Source organism: Oryzias latipes, chromosome 2, assembly GCF_053564925.1.
Source record: "Oryzias latipes strain Hd-rR chromosome 2, Olatipes_Hd-rR_3.1".
In the NCBI taxonomy this organism is placed as follows: domain Eukaryota; kingdom Metazoa; phylum Chordata; class Actinopteri; order Beloniformes; family Adrianichthyidae; genus Oryzias; species Oryzias latipes.
The window spans coordinates 43,925,399-43,946,789 of NC_136238.1; the positions used below are offsets into that span (position 1 = coordinate 43,925,399).

The 21,391-nt window shown below is 39.4% G+C and overlaps 1 protein-coding gene across 5 annotated transcripts in view; it reads left to right on the forward strand.

Moving 5' to 3' along the window:
• The window catches only part of LOC144988873 (uncharacterized), a 385,609-nt gene that overhangs the window by 128,826 nt on the left and 235,392 nt on the right, over positions 1-21,391 (forward strand). Inside the window, exon 1 of one of the 5 annotated variants that reach the window (XM_078940113.1) lies at positions 7,558-8,274. The exons of 3 other annotated variants lie outside the window; for them this stretch is intronic. In XM_078940113.1, coding sequence (XP_078796239.1) covers positions 8,130-8,274 — 145 coding nt within the window. In that variant the 5' untranslated portion in view covers positions 7,558-8,129. Of the gene's footprint in view, positions 1-7,557; positions 8,275-21,391 lie in introns of those variants that run through there. One more of the 5 variants, XR_013652928.1, reaches the window with a different exon arrangement.

The following is a 21,391-nucleotide window of genomic DNA, read 5'->3' on the forward strand; positions in this document are numbered from 1 at the left end:
GTTTCTATTGAAAAAGGCTGCATAAATATGACAGACAGCTTTCAGGTTCAGATTCTGAAAAACAGCAGAAACATGATCTGATGGAGGCTCTCATTTCTCCTCATTATTCTTCCAAACAGCCCAATCAAGTTGGCCCAAAGGCACATTGGCAGAGCAACATGTTGTCTATGAAGAACCTACTCAGCTGTGCTACAAATAACAACAAACATCCAAACCACAACGCTAAACAATCAAGACCAACACAACTGTCAACATCCAGAATCCAGCAAATATCCCAAACAGAACACTATTACCCACAATGCACCTGTACAGTTCCTGCAGCAGACAGGGTCTTTCCAATAACTTTATTATTCTCATCTTTTTGAAACTGAAAATATTTTTCTTCAACGTTTAAAACATAAAACAGGAAATGAAAATATTTGACAATCCACTTGTTAAGAAGCTGCAGAAAGACTGAAATCCATCAGATTGTAAAAAGGTAGAGGTGGTCCTTTGATGATGATGATGATGAAGATCAGACGCTGATGTCACTGATGTTCTGGCTGTTGATGGGCTGGATGTGGGTCCTGGTGGTGCTGAAGAATGAAAGATCCTTCTACCTGCAGTCATTCCTGAAGGAAGCTGATTGCAGCTGTTCTCTCCTGACAGATGGAATGATGGGAAATGAAGTTCATGTTGAAGTGTGCTCCAAGCAGAACAGAAAGGTCTCAGGACTTGGATCAGCTGCTGCTCTCTGGGAGCGTGCACGTGCTGCTGCATGTGCTTCTGTCATGGCGTTCTGGATGAGCTGCTGAGGTCTGTTTGCATCCAGACTCTCAGCTGCTTTAGTCAAACTGCTGAGCCATGGAACAATGGAGCCGTTTCTGAAGGAAGAGGATCAAACATGATGCTCTGCAGGAAGTGGAGGTTTTTTAGAGTCTCCAGACTGTTTCTGAACGGCCAAAGAAAAGCAGCTGATGTGCTTCTGTCTCCTACCAGCAGGGAGCGCTCTCAGCCGGACAGAACAGATCCTCAATGCTGCTCTGAGAAGGACTCTTCTGTTCCAGAAGCAGAGACTGTTCACATCCAGGAGAATCTGGACTCCAAGGAATCCCAGAGAATCTCCTCTCTGCTGTTTGGACACTTTGACCAGCAGAGGGCAGCAGAACTTTCAGCAACTCTGGATCTGATCCCACAAAAACAATCCATGGAGGATCAGATTTCAGAAGATTTGAAGGATCAAAGACAAAGATGTGAGAAGAAAGTCCAGAATGAATCCACTCTGACTTGTCCTCATGTCTCTGAAGCTTGTGTCTTCATGTCTTCACCTCAGAGTTTCTTCTGGATTCCATGTGGATCAATAATATTGATCATGTTCTGTTGTCATCAGAACTTCAGGCTTTTCTCTGCTGATGATCTCTGAGCTGAACCTCTTGGAGGAATTCCTGAATCTGGGATTTGGAGCAAACAGTCAGAACAAAGGAGGTTTCCATTTCTTCTAAGCTCTGCCAGAAGAAAAGAGCTGAAGCTTGAAGCTGAAGCAGCATTTGCTCCCAGAATCTGTCCTCCAGACCAACAAGTCCCACCACAGCCTTGAAGACGTTTCCAGAAGCAGCAGCAGACTGTGTTCCCATGACGACGCTGAAGTCAGCTGCTGCTCTGCAGGAGAAAGTCTGCAGCTCCTCAGTCAGGAAGCTCTTTCAAGCTCGTGCACATCTGTCAGTGCAGCAGCAGAAAGCCTGTTTCCCTGCAGGAAGTCTGAGACTTTTCAAAGTAAGAGCCTCATGTTGGCAGAGATGGGTTGGATTCTTTGATGCTCCAGTGTCTTTTGGATTCAGGATGAGTTCATGCAGATCTAGAAATCCCACCATGATGATCATCCTTGAGGAATTTCAAAATAAAAGACTTACAATCACTGCTGTAGTAGAAATACATTTACTCTTTATTTTCTGTCAATAAATCCTATTTATCAATAAATCCTTGATTGTAAATGATGGATCTAAAGTTGAAAAGAAGTCAAAGTGCTGACTCAGCACAGATCAAAGGAGACACAGATGATTTCCTGGAATGAAGAAAACATCAAACATCATGATGTGATCTGGAACTGAGCTGTTCTTCAGAAGATCCTCCCAAACATGGAAACTGTTGCTGCAACACGTGAAGCTTTGCTTCTGTTGCTAGGTAGATCTGATGGATCAGAAGCAGACTTCTGTCAGCTGGAACTGGGGCTTCTTCCAGACCATGTGACCTCATGGACAAAGTTCCAACATGGTTTCAGTGAAATGTGGAGGTTTTCCAGGAAACGTTGCTGCAGTTCCTCCGTCTCATCAAATGAGAGATTTCTCTGCACTAAAGAAGAAAATCTTCCAGAACAGCTTCAAGCTGCAGAAAAACTGTTTCCATCATTCTGAGGACATTTCTTTAGGCTTCATGTGAAGAAAACTACGGAGCCCGTGTCCTGACATTAAGATATAAAAATATATCTTTTTCCCACAGATTAATATCTTGTTCCCACAGATTATTATCTCGTTCGCACGAAATACTATTCCGTTCCCACAAGATACTATTGCGTTCCCTCAAAATACTATTGCGTTACCTCGAAATGATTAACTCGTTCGAACGCAATAATTAATCCGTTCGAACGCAATAATTGTTCACGTCATAAGTCATTCACGCGGATATGCTCTCTGTACGCCGGCAAAAGCCGCTTTCAGCGGTAACTTCCGTGTCTCTGTGACCCACACTCGTTCAAAAAAGGAACATGAAAAACAAAAATGATCACTTTATTACCGTCTCAATGAATATAAGAAAAATATCAATAGATTTATGATAACTAGGCTGCTTTGTCATACGATAGCTCCTGCTAGGCTACTACTAGCTCCGCCGCAGAGCTCTTTGATGTATGCCGGCATTTGGGCAACTGGCTGGTCGGTTGACAGACAGCTGATATTGTAGTTTAGGGTCGAATAGGAATAATAATATTCAGGACTTGTCTTTTATTAACTTTAGCAGTCAGTTGCTTTACATTCGAAGGCTATTAGGCTACATGCTAACTGACTAGCCGATCATTTATCCTGTTATTAATTTACGTCATAGATTTACAGCAGATACCTTCACATTTCTGTCTGTGTGTGTCTCATTACATTACATTGAAGACACGGAGGATGCTTAGAGAACAGATTTAATTATTTTAAAAAGCACAAAAGCATCCATCGTATTCACGTTCATTCACATGATGATCTGGTACGCCCTCCGGTCATCTTGCTGCAAAAGCCGCTTCCTGCCGCTGCTTCCGTGTCTCTGTGAGCATTCAATAGGGGTAAAAATAAAAGCAAGAACGGTCGATCTGTTATTGTCTCGATGAAAATCTGAAAAATATCATATTAAGCTGGCTGCTTCGCCTAATGCACTTACCTTTAGCTCGTAGCATAACAACAATAGCAGTACGTCACGTTTCCCAGAATGCTTAGCGGCCAATCATTGGCCAATCACCGTGTCCCTGTGACCAAAGTTTAACAACAAGACCAATGATTGGCCAATGATTGGCTGCAAAGCATGCTGGGAAACATGACGTACTGCTATTGTTGTTATCCTACGAGCTAAAGGTAAGTGCATTAGGCGAAGCAGCCAGCTTAATATGATATTTTTCAGATTTTCATCGAGACAATAACAGATCGACCGTTCTTGCTTTTATTTTTACCCATATTGAATGCTCACAGAGACACGGAAGTAGCGGCAGGAAGCGGCTTTTGCAGCAAGATGACTGAGGGCGTACCCCAGATCATCATCATGTGAATGAACGTGAATACGATGGATGCTTTGTGCTTTTTGAAATAAATAAATCTGTTCTCTAAACATCCTCCGTGTCTTCAATGCAATGTAATGAGACACACACAGACAGAAATGTGAAGGTATCTGCTGTAAATCTATGACGTAAATTAATAACAGGAAATGATCGGCTAGTCAGTTAGCATGTAACCTAATAGCCTTCGAATGTAAAGATACTGACTGCTAAAGTTTTGCTAAAGTTAATAAAATACAAGTCCTGAATATTATTATTCCTATTCGACCCTAAACTACAATATCAGCTGTCTGTCAATAGACCAGCCAGCTGCCCAAATGCCGGCATACATCAAAGAGCTCTGCGGCGGAGCTAGTAGTAGCCTAGCAGGAGCTATCGTACGACAAAGCAGCCTAGTTATCATAAATCTTTTGATATTTTTCTTATATTCATTGAGACGGTAATAAAGTGATCATTTTTGTTTTTTATGTTCCTTTTTTGAACGAATATGGGTCACAGAGACACGGAAGTTACCGCTGAAAGCGGCTTTTGCCGGCGTACAGAGAGCATATCCGCGTGAATGACTTATGACGTGAATAATTATTGCTTTCGAACGGATTGATTATTGCGTTCGAACGACATAATTATTGCGTTCGCACGAGTTAATCATTTCGAAGGAACGGAATAGTATTTTGAGGGAACGCAATAGTATCTTGTGGGAACGGAATAGTATTTCGTGCGAACGAGATAATAACCTCTGGGAACAAGATATTAATCTGTGGGAACAAGATATATTTTTATATCTTACTGTCAGGACATGGGCTCCGTAGAAAACAAATTTCATTTGGATGAAAGACAAACAGGAAGACAAATCCTTGTTATTCTAATATTGGATCCAAATGTTGGTAGAAAGTAAAGCAGCAACAATCAAATGAGCAGCAGCTCTTTTTAGTTCATCTCTCACTAGAAGGAGATCCAGACTGAAGCTTCTGGAAACTTGGATCATTCCAGCTCAAACTCACTTAAAATGTAGTAAAAGGTTGAAAAGTTGAAAATGAACTTCCAGAAATATTAATGGCTTGTCGTTCAACTCCACACAGAGCGTCAGGAGAAACAGCAGCCGTGTTCATGTTTGGAACAGACATCTGCACTATATGTCCAAATGTTGAAAAAGAAGATGGAGCTCTGACAGAAAAGGAGAAAACAACAGATGTCAGAAAGCATCAGGAGGAAACCAAACCAGAATGAAACCCGATGCTGAGCAGACCAGCAGAAGGAACATCTGAAAGTAGGTGACATCGTTTCTATTAGGAGTCTGGATTTAGTTTGAGAACAATATGAGGAAAATATTTTTGGAAGAAAAGTTTTGTTCTGAACAAGGAAAATGTGGAATAGTCTATGTTCCTGAATTATCATCAGACAAAGAGAGAGAGAGAGAGACAGAGAGAGAGTAGAACAGGAGATGAGCTAGCTGGAAGATTGAATGAGATGTGTGTCAATCAAAGCAAGATAACACTGAATTAAAGGTCTGTTTATTTGAACATGACAACCATTTAGATTTCTATCTGATCTAATATTTGATTTTCATAAATAACTGTTGAAATATGAGGAGAAAATAAAAGGAAAGGAAATCCAATTTTTTTTTCTGATTCGTCTGAAACTGGCGTTGATCTGTTCATTATCTCCAGGTGATAAGATAAAATGGTTGCTATGGAGATAAAAATGAACCAAAAAACTGCCAATTTAAAAAAAGGGGATTTTCCATCGATTTATCTCATGTAGTTCTCACCAATATGATCATCTTAATGTGTTTTTCTGAGTCAGTTGATGATGCTGATCGTTCACACAAAGCAGGACTGCGGTCCAAAGTCTCTGCTCAGAATCATGCTTCTCTGCATGGAGCAGCAGCTTCATTCTAACAGCCACAGATCTTTTTACAAAGTGGGTTGCAGAAAAATATCTCCATAAACATTAGAATAATGTCAAAGACAGACTGACTGTTTCTCCACAGATCTGTCCAAGTGGGGTTAGTGCACGATTGAGCATCAGTATGAAACACAATTGATCAGTCCGTGTGCATCAATTATCAGATTCTTTCAACCACTGGCACCTGGGGGGCTCAGAATATTTCAGCCCCTCAGAGCTGAAACTCTTTCTCTTTAGGACCCAGCAGCGTATTGACCGCTGCAGCTGCAGTCACGTGATTTCTTGTATTTCTTTTTTTATTTTTTAACAACTTTATTGCACATTATGCCATTTTACAAGAAAGTACTTTTAGGTATGCAATAAAAAAACACAACAGCATATATCAAATACACATCTGTAACATACAGAAGAACAAGAATAGAAATAGAATAAGCCAGGGGGTTAAACTCTATGAAAAAATACTGAAACTATCACATACAGACAATGTTCTGATTGCTTTTTGTTTCTCTGAATTTCGAATACTGTTGATATATTGACCTAAATCAGAAAGGAATACAGTGAAACAGGGTTTTCTACCAGAAAATTTACATTTATGAACATGGAATTTGGCCAAAATGAGTAAAAGATTTAAAAGTAAACCAGAGTCCTTTTGCATATGTTTTGATATTAGACCCAACAAGACATCTTTCCATAATAAGAAAAAACAAGAATCAATTTTATCATTAATAAAATCACACAACTTCTGCCAAAACACCTTCACTTTGGGACAATACCAGAAAAGATGGATAACTGTTTCAGGGGAATTACAACCAAAACTACAAAATGTCTCAATGTTTAATTTAAATCTATTTTGAATAAACGTTTTAGATGGATAAATTCTATGGATAATCTTAAAAGAAACTTATTTAACCTTATTAGTGATTAAAAATTTATTGGGTATTTGCCAAACCTCCTTCCATGCAATATCTGCAACAAACATGTTCCAATAAGACATGCTACGAGGAAGTGAAACAACGTTCGTTTGAAATAATGTTCTTATTGCTTTGTTGTTTTTCCTGGGATAACCGGTCAGACATATTTTCCCCACAAGAGTATTAATGGGAGAGAGTAGAAAAGGCTCCTCAACATGAACTCTGTGTTGGAACTTAAACAGCATGCAGACACCAGAGGGAACAGCTCCAAACACTCTAGCATATTCTAAAGGGGGAACAGGGAAGTTACATTTAGAGAGAAACTCCTCATAAGTTAAAAGTAAGCCCTGGTTGTTAAATAATTGAAACACAAAAATAATCTTATTTTGAAACCAATGTTCTATGAAGAGTGATTTACGTTTATATAAAATGTCCCTGTTATTCCAGATAGAATATTTGTGAGGTGAAAAGTTGTGTTTGTATACAAGGGACCATGAAATGAAGGCTTGGCTGTAAAATGCAGATAACTTAAGTGGGATTTTACATACATCATAATTACACATGAGAAAGAAATCAACACCACCAACTTTTGATAAAATATGAAGAGGTATAGTGTTCCAAATGGAGCTGGGATTTCTAAAAAGTTGTTTCAGCCAATTAATTTTAAATGTGTTATTTAAGGTATAAAAATCGAGAAAATTGAGGCCACCTTTGTCATAGGAGTTCATGAGAACATTTTTTCTTAAGTAATGGGTTCTGTTTTTCCAGATGAAATTAAAAAGCATTTTGTCCATTTCTTTGATAATTTCATCATCAACATGTAAAGCCAAAGCTGCGTACGGTAAGCGGGAAATACCTTCTGCTTTGCTGAGTAAAATCCTTCCTCTCAAAGATAAATCTCTGGAGAGCCACTGATTCAATTTCCTTTGACCTTAGCCTCAAACTTACCGTGGGAGCTAGCATAACCTGCTTTCTGGAATACCCCCTGTACATTGGAATGAGACACAGCTATTTGTTCTATTTGTTTTGAACAATAAAGTTTAAAAAAAAGCAACGTGACACCGCGCGATGACGTCACAATAGCTCTCAAAAAGTTTCCTCGATGCATTTTTTTTGTTTTGAATTTTTTCTTTACTATCTCCTGAATTAAAACTGTTTTAAAAGAAATTGGAAGCTTTTTTTTACTTTATTGAGGTTCAGTTAAGCAGTACATACGTCTCTTTTTAAATAAAGTCTCGTCACGTGACCCGGAAGTAAACAGCACGAGGCGCTAGCAGCGTTAGCTTGTGTTGAGAGGTCGGTGGTGTTTTGTTGGGACGTTTGTGAGGTTTTTGGACAGAAAGGACGATACGTGGTTCGTGTGGGAACTCTCAGCATTTTCCAAAGTGTCGTAAATGAGTGAAGAAGTGTTGAACGGAAAGACAACGTGGATTGCTGTGATTGTGAGACTAGCAGATGATCGATCGGAGCTGCAGTGAAGAGGACGGCGGTGTTTGTTGTGGGAGTTGGAGCTGAAGATCGGAGCAGGAACCATGTCTTCAGAACCTCAGGAAGGTTCTGTCAGAGAACAACTTTCTGCTGCTGAAGGAACCATCGTCCAGAACGAGGAGGAGCTCTGTCGTCAGCGCAGACTGCTGGATAGCAGCTGGAACCCGCAGCTGCAGCTCCACGTAGTTGGTATGTGACTAAACATTTTAAGTTCTTTGGTTGCCCTGATCTTTTTGTCACTGGAACGGGCTTGTTGCAGTCCCGTCCGGCCTTCACAGATTCGGATGGTTCAGGACGTCCAGAAATGAAATGTGCAGAAATGAAAAGACACACTAGAGTCTGCATGAATGTTCAAACCTTTTCCAAAAGGGGAGAGGTGGAGAAACACGACCTGTTGGGCTCTGTGGCTGTCCTCTCTCTGTCCTCAAGGCTAAAAGGCTTTTTTATCATTCAGTAAGGGAAGATGTAAACATACTAGATACGTCATTAGAATGGAGTGTTTTTGTCTAGTCTGCATTGCAGGTGTTGTGTCTCCATAAACACTCCAGTACAGAAAGAAAACAGAGACTAAAGTCCAAAACAGGCCTCCTGGTGACCTTGGTACATATTATCTGTTACTGAAGGCAGGAATCAAGCAGATTTCTGCAATAAAAAATACATGAATATATAGAATCCATTAAATGCAGAATAACAAGAACATAGAAATTTGCTTCTTAAATAGTGGGGCGTACTAGTAATGGTTGTAGGCACAGGCCATATGGGCAATTGCCCGGGGCGCAGATTTAACAGGGGCGGCTCAGTGCTTGGGGAAATAAATATTTGCCTCTATTGGTTGTTATTGGTCTGTGATATGACAGAGTTTGTACCAGCCTGAAACCTGTGAATTGCCACCTGGTCCTTTCTTTAGCCGCGGTTCATGGGCAAAATATTTTCATCGGATCAATGCTCGGGTTAAAATTTAACCGTGCACATGGGATCAGAAAACCTTTTTCTGATTCGAACAAATGTTCACATGGGCCACACTCTATGGGCCACACAATATCATTAAATTGACATTTCATATTATTTGATTGAATTATTTTTATCAGCATTAAATAGTTCAGTTGGTCTAAAATTTTTATAGGTTAAATAAGGCTTGACTGATTTATTTTTTAAATTTCTGGCATTTTAAGCTTTTTTCAGTTTTTGACCAGAACGGGGTTTCTGTGTGGCATAAATGAAGTTAACATTTTATCGAAAGTGGATTTATATTGCTTTTTTTCTTTAGTTAATTTTAAAAGATGCAATTGTAGTAGGCCTGGGCGATAAATCGATAGAGCCCAGATATGTATTGTATGTATATGTATGTACTGTATTGTTAATCCTTTAGAAAATGCTGCTACTCTCAGGTGAATGTTTGTCTCCTTGTAGTCTAGAATACAAAGTGGGACTGAAAACACAGCTGGCACTTTAAGTAAGTAAAAGACGCGCCGGCAGCATTGAAGCTGCATCAAGGGAGTTGTGTGAGAAAGCCGTGGTTGTTGCTGGCCTGAAGCCAACACAGCCCGGCGTGGATACCTTTTTCCAGACGAAGCTACCGCCATTTTCTGCGAGAGCAGCGGCAAAAACAAACGAGACGAGCGGTGTCTTGAAGCTAAAAAGCCTGTGGTTCTCCAGAAAAACATGAACATGTAAATAGGGATGGGTATGGTTAAGGTTTTAACGGTACTACTACTCTTATCGATACTGCTTATCGATCCGGTATTTTAACGGTACTCTTATCGATACTTTTTGAGGACGAAAAATAAATAAATAACAAATTAAGAACATAAAGTGTTTTATTTCCTCATTGTGCAACAACATCTGTTTTTTTTTAACAAAACATTTTACTTTATACATGAGTGTTCCAGACAGGATATTTATTTAATTATATAATCTAATTATTTTTATTATTTATGAGCGTGATGTTTCCTTTGATCTTTTGTCCATTTTCCACAACCTTGAATAGACTTTTCTGTCTGTCAAACACGAGAGTTAAGTTAAGTTAAGTTAAGTTAAGTTAAGTTAAGTTAAGTTAAATGATAGAAACAAATTCACTTTGATGCAGACTCCTTTCTATTTATTTATTTTCTTTAAATCCAGTAAACCCAATAAATTATATTAATGTTACGGATGACAACTATCATTAGTCATTAATTATTATTAAGTATTAGGAAGCAGCTGATAGTTTGTCGAGGGTCTGGAATCATAAGCGGTGAATCTAAGCCCCGCCCCTCTATCTGTTTGTTGTATGCTCCGCGTACAAACACCCCCACCCCCCTCTCGCCGCCCCAGCGTGTTCTACACAAACAGTGCAACATACGGTCATCGTAGCAGCAAGGTGATGGTAGGGGCTCTTTGACGCAAGCTTAATAAATTTTACGCAGCAATGTTAGTTCTTAGTCTAGGGCGCTCACGTGTCCCCTAAGACAGTGTTTTTCAACCAGTGTGCCGCGGCACACTAGTGTGCCGTGGGAAATTGCCCTCATTAACTGAAACATTTACGATCTCCGGGATTTCAGCTCTTTGTTCATCCAAACAAGCCCTGATAAAACACTAAGAAATAAGGAATATGACAGATCATAAAATACTTTTTTCTTTGTTTTTATTTGATTCTATTAAAGACATTTTGATAAGAATGACGGCACTGATTTAGCTGCAGCTTAATCTCCGTTTTAGGAAAAGTCACGCCCCTTTAACTGTCTCCACCAATCATTCTTGGATTCTTAATCACGTGTCATCAGTCTGACCAATCAGAAGTGGTTAAAGTCTTCACTTCCTTGTTCTGCATTCTGCTGATAAAGTCGCTCAGTTTCAACAAAAATACCAGCTAAAGCTCGTCTTTAGTGGTGTAGCTTTCCATAGAATCCGGTGTCAGACCGTGGAACAAGTGATCAAAACAATAAAGCTCAGAGACGCTGGTCTTTCTGCATTCGGCGGATTATTGAACTACATCTCCCATGATGCATTGGGTTAAAAGTAACAGCGTGGATCTCGGCGCACAACTCGTCTCTCCTCTTAACGTCTTGAAACCACAACGAGCACAAATCAAACAGTTTTTTAATCTTTTAACTTAACTTTTATTACATCTTTTAGAGCAAAAAACAGCTGCAGCTTCCAGCTTTTTCTGCCACAATTATATATATATAAAAAAAAAAAGAATGTGAGATTGTGGAGGAACTGTAGCTCAAAACAGACTGAGTTTCTCCCGTTTTTATTTTTTTATTTTTTATTTTTTTGAATGCTGGTGTGCCGCAGGATTTTTGTCAAGGTTTAAGTGTGCCGCGGCTCAAAAAAGGTTGAAAAACACTGCCCTAAGAGATCACCTCTGACTGTGTGTGCGCTGCCTTGTCTTGTGTGTGTATGTGCGGTGCGAGCTGTCTGAACAACAGCCCCGCCCCCTGTGCACACAAATAGACAGACAGAGCTCTCCTCTTCAATGAGAATACAGAAATTAAAATCATCATTAATTAACGGAAAATTGACTGACTTAATGAGTTAAACATGGCAGATAACGCTTGTGGGACACACAAAAAAGAAAAAAGAAAAAGTAACTTCTCCAGTACCGATAGCAGAACCGTTCATGTCAGATCTTAACGATACTGCGGTCTTGAAGAATGTGGCCCCGGGGCTGGTTCAATACCGGGGCTCGGTACCCAACCCTACATGTAAACATAGATCACATGCAGCTTTTCCCCAAACGTGTTGTTCACAAAGACGTTAACTTTTAGATGCACTTCAAGTTTATATGTATTTTATCCCTGGTCATTTATTTTGAAAGCAGTTTATGTCTTAAATAACTTAAAGGAAAGTTCCTAGCTACTTGATTTTTAATTTTCTGGGACAATTATATTTTTGTTTACACCACATTTGCACTAAATGGTGTCATTTATTTTTTATCAAAGACAATATAATTTGTTTACAGAATTAATCTCTGATTAACAGCTATTTTTAAATTAAGCAATGGCTATGGTTTTGTTTTTCAAAAGTTAATACCAATGTGTCTGGCATCTGCTTGATTTATTTATTTTTTATCCTGTTTACAGCAGTTTTGTACTAAATAATGGCTGCTGTTCATGTTCACTATTGTTTAGACCAAATTTTACAGATATTTCCAAACGAAATTGTCATTGTTTGTCAAAGACAGAGTATTACTGATTTCAGCAATGTTACACAAAAGTCTGTTATTCATTACACCAAATAGGACACAAGTTGTTCATTATCATGCTGTTCAAAAAATAAATGGGGAAATATTTTACAAAAAACAGTTATTCAAGTTCTTCTTTCTTAAAGTTTGATATATTGTGAGTTGTTAGAGACAAGATATTCAATTATCACAATATCGCCATATCGTGATAGTATCGTTATCGTGAGCAATGTATCACAAATCGTATCGTATCGTGAGGTACCTAGTGATTCCCAGCCCTACTAGTTTCTGTTGAGAGGGCGGTGGTGTTTTGTTTTGCAGGGCTATTGTTGTTTTGGGGCTATTCTTCTTGTCAGCCTGGAGCTTGCACTCTGTCTCCCTCTGCTTGCCTGCTGTCTTGTGTTGGGGGCCCTGTGGTGATCCTGCTGGCACTGGTCTTTGTGGTGGACCTAAAAACAAATCTTATTTTATGCAGATTTACAAATACAAATGTTCTGTATTGTTTTGTATTTGTACATATTTATTAGGCCTGGGCGATAAATCGAATAAATGGATGAATTCGAATTTTTTCTTATGGGCAATTTCAAAAATGACTGCGACTCCTGCTGCTTCATCATTTTCTCCGTGGAGAAGACGGGGTTTATTAATTTATTTAAAACCTTAGACCCCACAAATGAGCTGTATTGTTAATCCTTTAGAAAATGCTGCTACCGTCAAGGTGAATGTTTGTCTCCTTTTAGTCTAGACTACAAAATGTGACTGAAAACACAGCTGGGACTTGAAGTAAGGAAGTAACCTTTATATTGTGGACAAGTGAAAACAAGTGTAGAATAAAAACATAAGACAAAAACAAGACAAAATTATTTAAACACAAGTCCAAAAAGGGAGTAAGAAGAAAAATCTTATACTTAACTTTGATTCCAAGAGTGTGTTCATTTATTTATTATTCATCCCAGAAATGGGAGTTACATTTGTCTTGCATTTGATTAAATCAAAGCATCATTTGCTTTAAGTTGTCTGCCGTTTGTACTTATTGCTTTCTTTAAGTAGGATGGGGGGAAAAAAAATCGGGGAAAAATCGGAAATCGAATAAAAAAAAGTAAAATCGGAGATTTTATTTTTAGGCCATTTCGCCCAGTCCTAATATTTATAAATGATCATATTTCTGTATTTATACTTAAATTCTTTTACTTTTTGGACATTCTTTCTAGAGCTGTGACGGGGTGGGATTTTATATCACTGTGGTGATGAACCAGCAGGGGGCACAGTGTCGCGGTTAACCCCCACAAAATCCCCCGGCGGCCGTGTCGCAAATGAATACAATTACAACGCAGTAATCTTTATTATACCATGGTCCGGTTGAATACTCGATTCTGATTGGCTGCTGGGTATGCATTAAAACCTGATAACCGCACGGTGAAAAAAGAATTTCCGGTCAGCTAGCTTAAATGTTTTGTATCACTGCGCCGGCTTCTTTAAAACAACCTTTTGCTTCATCATCTGGACAAAAACAAGCAGTAAGAGGAGAACTTTCTCTTTGAACTGATGCTTTATTTAAACCATCGGAAAGATCAGCATATATATCGTCGAATCTTGACTGCAGCGGTAGTGCTGCGCGACGAGGACTACATGTTATGTGATGTGGCGCGATGCGCCGCATCACATAACATGTAGTCCGCTCTTTGGGAGAAAAGCGATCCAAATCGGAAAAAAAAACAAGAATTACGGACTAAAACCTGGTTAATATGTATTGCTTTTGTAAGTGACCATGGTATAAGCTGGTTAATGGCCTTCGAGGTGTGCGTTATTACTTTTTAACGCACTTCACGGAAGCAACCTCCGCTTCGCGTCGGGCGGTTCAGGCTTCCACGGCGTGCATTAAAAAGTAATAACCGCACACTTCGTCGGCCATTAACCATTACTTAACAGATAACAGTAACAACTAACTACTTACCTGTCTACCTAATGAACTAACTGTATAGGTGTTGTAGAATGACTGTGTGTGTGTCAGCGCACTGTAGAAGGAAGGTGACAAAGTGTCTGAGGTCTCATTTATTACTGGACAATATATAATATTCAGAAAAGATGTCTGTACCAGAGAGCACAGGTGAAACTCGCGTGCAGCTAGAGAGCAGTCTGCTGCAAAAGAATCAGAGTCAGAATTCATTTATTGTCATATGCACAGCTTTGACACCGAGGGTGTAGGGTGTACATGGGTGTAGATGGGTTACCAATGGGGAGGGTCTGGGTTAGGCCTGGGCGATAAATCGATCAAATGAATTAATTCGAATTTTTTGTTACGGGCGATTTCAAAAATAGCTGAATCGAGTTTTTATGTGCCGCATTTTTGGCTCCTCAGAGCTTCCGTAGCATTAGTTTCACACTGCACGCGACAAACAACACACGAAACAGCACGCGACAGCATGGCTAACGGTGAGAGTGGGCAGTTTGTTCCCAAGACAGAAATAAACTCATCTGTTGTGTGGAACTGGTGTGGGTTTGCTGTCACAGACGAGGAGGAAGAGACCCCCCCCACGCTGCTACATTTACCTAAAGGAGCCCATCGGGGTAACCGCGACTCCTGCTGCTTCATCATCAAGACGGGGTTTATTAATTTATTTAAAGTTTACACCCAGATATGAGCTGTATTGTTAACTTTTTAGAAAATGCTGCTACTCTCAGGTGAATGTTTGTCTCCTTTAGTCTAGACTACAAAGTGAGACTTAAAACACAGCTGGGACTTGAAGTAAGTAACCTTTTTATTTTGGACAAGTGAAAACAAGTGTAGAATAACGAAATTGGACAAAAACAAGACAAAAATTATATAAAACAAGAAAAAAATACATAAAACACAACAAAATTATGTAAACACAAGTCCAAAAGTGAGTGAGAATAAGAAAAATTTTATACTTAACTTTGATTCCAAGAGTGTTTTCATTTATTTATAATTCATCCCAGAAATGGGGGTTACATTTGTCTTGAGTTTGATTAAATAAAAGCAACATTTGCTTTAAGTTGTCTGCCGTTTGTACTTATTGCTTTCCTTAAGTAGGGGGAAAAAAATCGGGAAAAAATCGGAAATCGAATTAAAAAAAATAAAATCGGAGAGGCCATATCGCCCAGCCCTAGTCTGGGTCATTGCTGACAAAAAAAGTCGTATCTCAACACTGTTTGTTACAATGTGTAGATACAAGAAAAAAACTACACCATTTAAACACAGAAGCACATATTCAGACGACACAGTACACGAGGGGTGTGGTGACGGGGGGGAGCCTGAAAAGCAGCATAACCTTCAACACAACAGCGGTTTTCACACTCTGGAAGCGAATATCTTGTTTTGTTGGAGCCAAGGACAGGAGTCCTCATCTCAGAGGGGGGGTCTGATTAGATTAGATTTTCCCAGCGCCAGCTGGTTGTTTTGCTCTGCCGGCTGTGTCCTTGACTGGTCTTGTAATTCAAGGTAGATTTGATCCGAAAAATGGGCTATTTAGACAAGTCTTGCCTCAATTTGGGCAGAAATGCGCTCCAAGTTGGTATCCATCTTCTGCACAAGTTCAAAGATCGAGAGCATCCTGCTTAAGTGGGCAAGACAAGCACAGAGCTTTTGATCCACTTGTGAAAGTTTCTCGTTCTGAGTCTCTCCTCCCTGAAGAATCCTTTCACAGAGCTCGGAGGAATCGCCTCTCTCCGTCTTCCGCTCCCAGACTGCCCGATAAATCAGAAATGCTCCGATCCCAATGAGAAGGAATCCAATTATCATAAATCCAAAGAGGTACACATCCTTGACGTCTTCCACAGACAGCTGGGCCAGGCACACCCGCCTCCACTTGCCCCATGGATCGTTGGTGTATCCAGCCGCACGGGTGCAGTCTGGGCAGGAAGGGTCCGCTTTCCCGTTCCTTAGTGTGGAAAACACGCACCCCCAACACTCGTGTGTACGCTCCTTTTCTGGTAGTCATTAAGCCTGACACCCATGAAGAACACGTAACTTTGCGCTGCACAAAATAGTTCCCTACCAAAATATGTAGTGATATTCATCGAAATCTAACAGTGTTCAGTGTTACGGAGTGAATCTCCGATTGTATTTTTTTTAATTCGACTTCCGATTTTTCCCCCCGATTTTATTTTATTTTTTTTCCCCCCGCCCTACTTAAGGAGAGCAATGAGTACACGGCAGACAACTTAAAGCAAACGTTGCTTTTATTTAATCAAACTCAAGACAAATGTAACCCCCATTTCTGGGATGAATTATAAATAAATGAAAACACTCTTGGAATCAAAGTTAAGTATAAGATTTTTCTTCTTACTCCCTTTTTGGACTTGTGTTTAAATCATTTTTTCTTGTCTTGTTTTTTATAATTTTGTTATTCTACAAAAGTTACTTACTTAAAGTCCCAGCTGTGTTTTAAATCCCACTCAAGGCAAACCCACACCAGTTCCACACAACAGAGGATTTTTTTCCTTTCTTGGGAACAAACTTCCCACTGTCACCGGTAGCCATGCTGTCGTGTGCTGTTTCGTGTGTTGTCTGTTGCGTAACATACTGCCGTGTGAAACTAACGCTACGAAAGCTCTGGGGAGCCAAAAATGCGCCACATAAAAAATTGATTTAGTTATTTTTGAAATCGCCCGTAACAAAAAATTTGAATTAATTCATTCAATTGATTTATCGCCCAGGCCTATCTGAACGTTGTAAATTTGTCTTATTTCCCCTGAGACGGAAACTTCTGTTGTAGAATGAGGGTGTGTATGTGCTTCTGAAACCGTGGGCGTGTGTGTAAGAAGAGGGAGCTCAGAGGGAGTGAAGAAGAATAGTAATACAAGATTTCCCCCAGAAACCCTTGAAGTCTGAACACAGGACTAGCAGAAAAAGTCAATTATCACCAAATATGAATGTGTTTAATGTGTTATGTGTATTATAGTTCCAATCATGCACCATATGCAGAACTTTAAAAAAAAAACAAAAAAACGTGCGGTGATGACTGTTATCGTCACACCCCGACTTCTTTCGAGCATTTACTGGTTCTGTTCCACAACTTCCCTCCATTACAGCTTCAGTTTTTCTATTTTCTTCTTAACCAGGGCTCCAGACTTTTTTCACCAGGAGCACAGTGGCCCCTAACTGAAAATTTTAGGGGCACAACCAGAAAATTTAGGGGCGCATACCGTAAATCAAAATGCTGACCAGATCTACTAATTTCAGAAATTACAATGTGCTGTTTCAAATTCAGTGTCACATTTTATTCTGCACTTTTGAAGATGCAACAACAAGGTAAACTGACAGAACCATGGCTGTCATGCCAGTACAAATAGTAAACAAAATACCATACATTCAGAATAAAAAAAAATGCTTGGTAACAAAGTTCAGTCATTTCACAGTTACAAACAATACTTGTATGTAAACATTAGAGGCGCTGTCCAATAACATACCACTAGAACATGTAGGTCTAAACAACTTGAACTAGCAGTGGCGTTGCTTTCTGATTTATCACAAGATACTACATGTTTCAGGCTGACATTGTGTTTAATCAGTGTATTCTGTTTAAACTGCAAAGTGCCTGTACTATCGGCAAACTTTGTGTTCCCCGCACTTTTGGGGTAGCTGCAGCAGTATTCGCAATTCGTATAGTTCGACTGCTTATAGTACCTCACCCAGCTGAATTCTTTCAGCCAGTCTTCTCAAAAATAGTGAATGCAGGCTTTTTTCGCCACACCAACCTCTGACTCTGCATCATCATCCGATGGTGAGACTGTAGACTCTGGCACTGGTACAGGTACACTATGGAAGCGATTCTGTAGCATAAATACATATAAAAGGTAGGGCTGGGCGTAATGGCCTAAAAAGAAATTCTCAGATTTTATTTTTTTATTTCGATTTCCGATTTTTTTTTCCCCCCCTACTTAAGGAAAGCAATAAGTACAAATGGCAGACAATTTAAAGCAAAATTTTTTTAATCAAACGCAAGACAAATGTAACCCCCATTTCTGGTATGAATTATAAATAAATGAACACACTCTTGGAATCAAAGTTACGTATAAGATTTTCCTTTATCTCACTCCCTATTGGACTTGTGTTTTTTATATAATTATGTCTTGCTTTATATAATTATGTCTTGCTTTATATAATTTTTGTCTTGTTTATGTCTTGTTTTGTTATTCTACACTTGTTTTCAGCTGTGTTTTCAGTCACACTTTGTATTCTAGACTAAAGGAGACAAACATTCACCTGAGATTAGCAGCATTTTCTAAAGGATTAACAATACAGCTCATATCTGGGCTTTAAATTATTAGTTATTGTCTTTATTAGTTAAAGATGATTAAAGCAGTAGAAGTCGCAGTCAACATCCCCCCCTCTCCCCCCCCGGCTTACTCCGAAAACAAAATCCTCCTGTTTTTGACTTTTATTTTTAATTATGCTACAGAATTGCTTTCATGTAACACTAGCCGCAGGTCAGAAGAACGAATCAATAGTTGGCTTGCTCTTAGCTCAGACGCACGCACATATCAGGTTGTGATGATATTTGTCTCTGTTTTTCAAAACAGAGACACACGCTCGATTATCTCCAGGCCCCTCCCCCTCCAGGCATTTTAGCCACTTACAGTGGCCATTCCCTATTCTTCTCACACGCATTGGCCGCCACAGGCATCCCTCAATGAAACACTAGTGTGTGCTCGCGTCTCATGGATATGTGTGCGAGTGTGTGTTTGCGTGTGTGTGTCTGTGTGCGTGTGCGCTCGCGTCTCATTGATTATTTCATTGATCATTGACGTTCCCCTTCCACGTTTAATGTATAAAAAATACGGAGGGTGGGGAGGCAGATCTACTGGTAGCACATGTGCGACTGGATGTGAAATTCAGTTGCACACTCTCAAATTTTGGTCGCAAAATGTAACCATTTGGTTGCAGTCTGGAGCCCTGTTATTGTACATTAGCAGAGCAGAAGTCTTTTTTTAAACACAAAATCTGTCGTTTTGCGTTGAATATGTGAAAAACAACAACAATAATGATGATGATGGATTAGATTCATCTGCACTTTTCCAGATGTTCAAAGTGCTTACAATGTGTCCGTTATTCATTCACTCCTCATTCATACTTGGTGATGGTAACTACTGATTTATCCACAGCTGCCCTCTGACCATCACCTGGACATTCATACACATTCACACACCAGTGGAGGCACTCTTGCCCACGGACCCAACAACAACAGTGGACTTGGGGGAATCTAACCGCCGACCCTTCAATCATTGTCCTACTAGCTCAACCGCATGAGCCACTGCCGCCCCTAATATGAGAATAAATTCCCAAAAGAATAAATTCCCAAAAACAAAGTACAGCATAAATGAGTACACTCCCTTTAAAAAATACTAATTTAATCGGAAGCTCAAAGAGCAAAAAAACATTTCCAAACTTTCCACAAAGTTGACTTTTATTGAACACTTCTTTAACTCTATAACATGAAATAAAGGTTAATGATCTAACTTAGATTGCATTATCTTCCGTTTTACTTCAATTGGTTTAAGCAAATCCACCCAGCAACAAAAACTACTACATCTAATATTTTGTAATGAGGCCGTGATTTTTTAAGGACAGCAACCAAGTCTTCTAGCTATGGAATGAACAAGTTGCCGACATGTTACAACATCTATCTTTTTCCATTCTTTAAGAAGAACCTATTTTAGAGCCTGGATGGAGAGTGATGCTGAACTTGTTCTTCAGAATTCCCCACAGGTGTTGGATAGGGTTCAGATCAGGAGACATACTTGGCCGTTCAATCACCTTCACCCTGTTCTTCCTCAGAAAATACAGCAGTAGCTTTAGAAGTGTGTTTTGGATCATTGTCGTGTTGGAAAAGTGCTCAATGACCAATGAAGTAATGGCAGCATCTTCTTCTTCAGCATAGAGCACTACATTGTTGAGTTCATGATCCCATCAATGAAATGCAGATCCCCCACACCAGCAGCACTCATGCAGCCCCACATCAGGACACTGCCACCACCATGTTTCACTGTAGGCACCATGCATTTATCTTTGAAATCCTCACCTTTACAATGCCGTACAGTTTTAAAATGATTAGTTTTGAGAGTGGTGATCTTTGTCTCATTACTCCAGAGTATTGAGCCTCAGAAGTCTTCATCTGTTTCAGCATGAGCCCTAGTAAATTTTAGGCATGCTTTTTTGTGGACGGGCTTTAGGAAAGCCCTTCCTTCCTGGACGATAACCAAGCATGCCATTTCCTCTGCAGTGTGCGCCGTATGGCGTCATGGGAAATAGTGTCTCCAGTTTAGATTTCTACTACTTTAGCTAACTGCAGTGAACTTTCATGGTGGTTTTCTTCAACCCTTCTTATCAGAAGACCCTCCTGTCGAGATGTTAGCTTGCATGGACGTCTCTGTATGATGGTGACACTTCCATCTTTCTTTAATTTTTGGATCACTTTTGCTGTAGTAAATTTGACTGATATGTAAAGCTTCGCCGACCTTGTAGCCCTCACCTTTTTTGTGCAAAGAAAGGATTTCCTTTCTCAGATTTTGTGACATTTCTTTTCCCTGGGGAGCCATTGCTGACAGCATGAAATGGGACGGGCTGTTCTTTGTTAAGAAATGCTCTTTTATGGTCACCTGTGTGCTGGACACCTCTTAAATAAGTCATTAGAGTCAACTGTGTTTGGATGCCTGTTAATTAGAAATTTGTAGTCTTGAGTTTGACTTTTGTCATAAGACTATGACTGAGGTGTACTCATTTTTGCAACATGGGTATGAATTAATTTGTTAGGAAATCAATTTTTTGTATGTAAATTAACAGATCCTGTTTGTAATCAATAGCCAACCTTTATAGGAGTATTTTGTAATCTAGTATTTCACAGAAAATGTTGATTATGAAAGGATGCTAAAGGTTTTCTGACACATGTAGTGAAGTGTATTCATTTATGCTGAGCATTGTATTTGTTTTAATTTGATTTTCTTTAATAAAATTATTAAAAATGTTATGAAAAATTTTAAGGTGCTTTTTAATTACTATTTAAGCATTTATGTTTTGATTTAAAATTTTATTTAAATACTGACAATTTTAAACGAATGAGTGACACATTTATTCAATTATTTTATATTTGATTTATTTATTTCATTGAGTCTCTTCTGGTC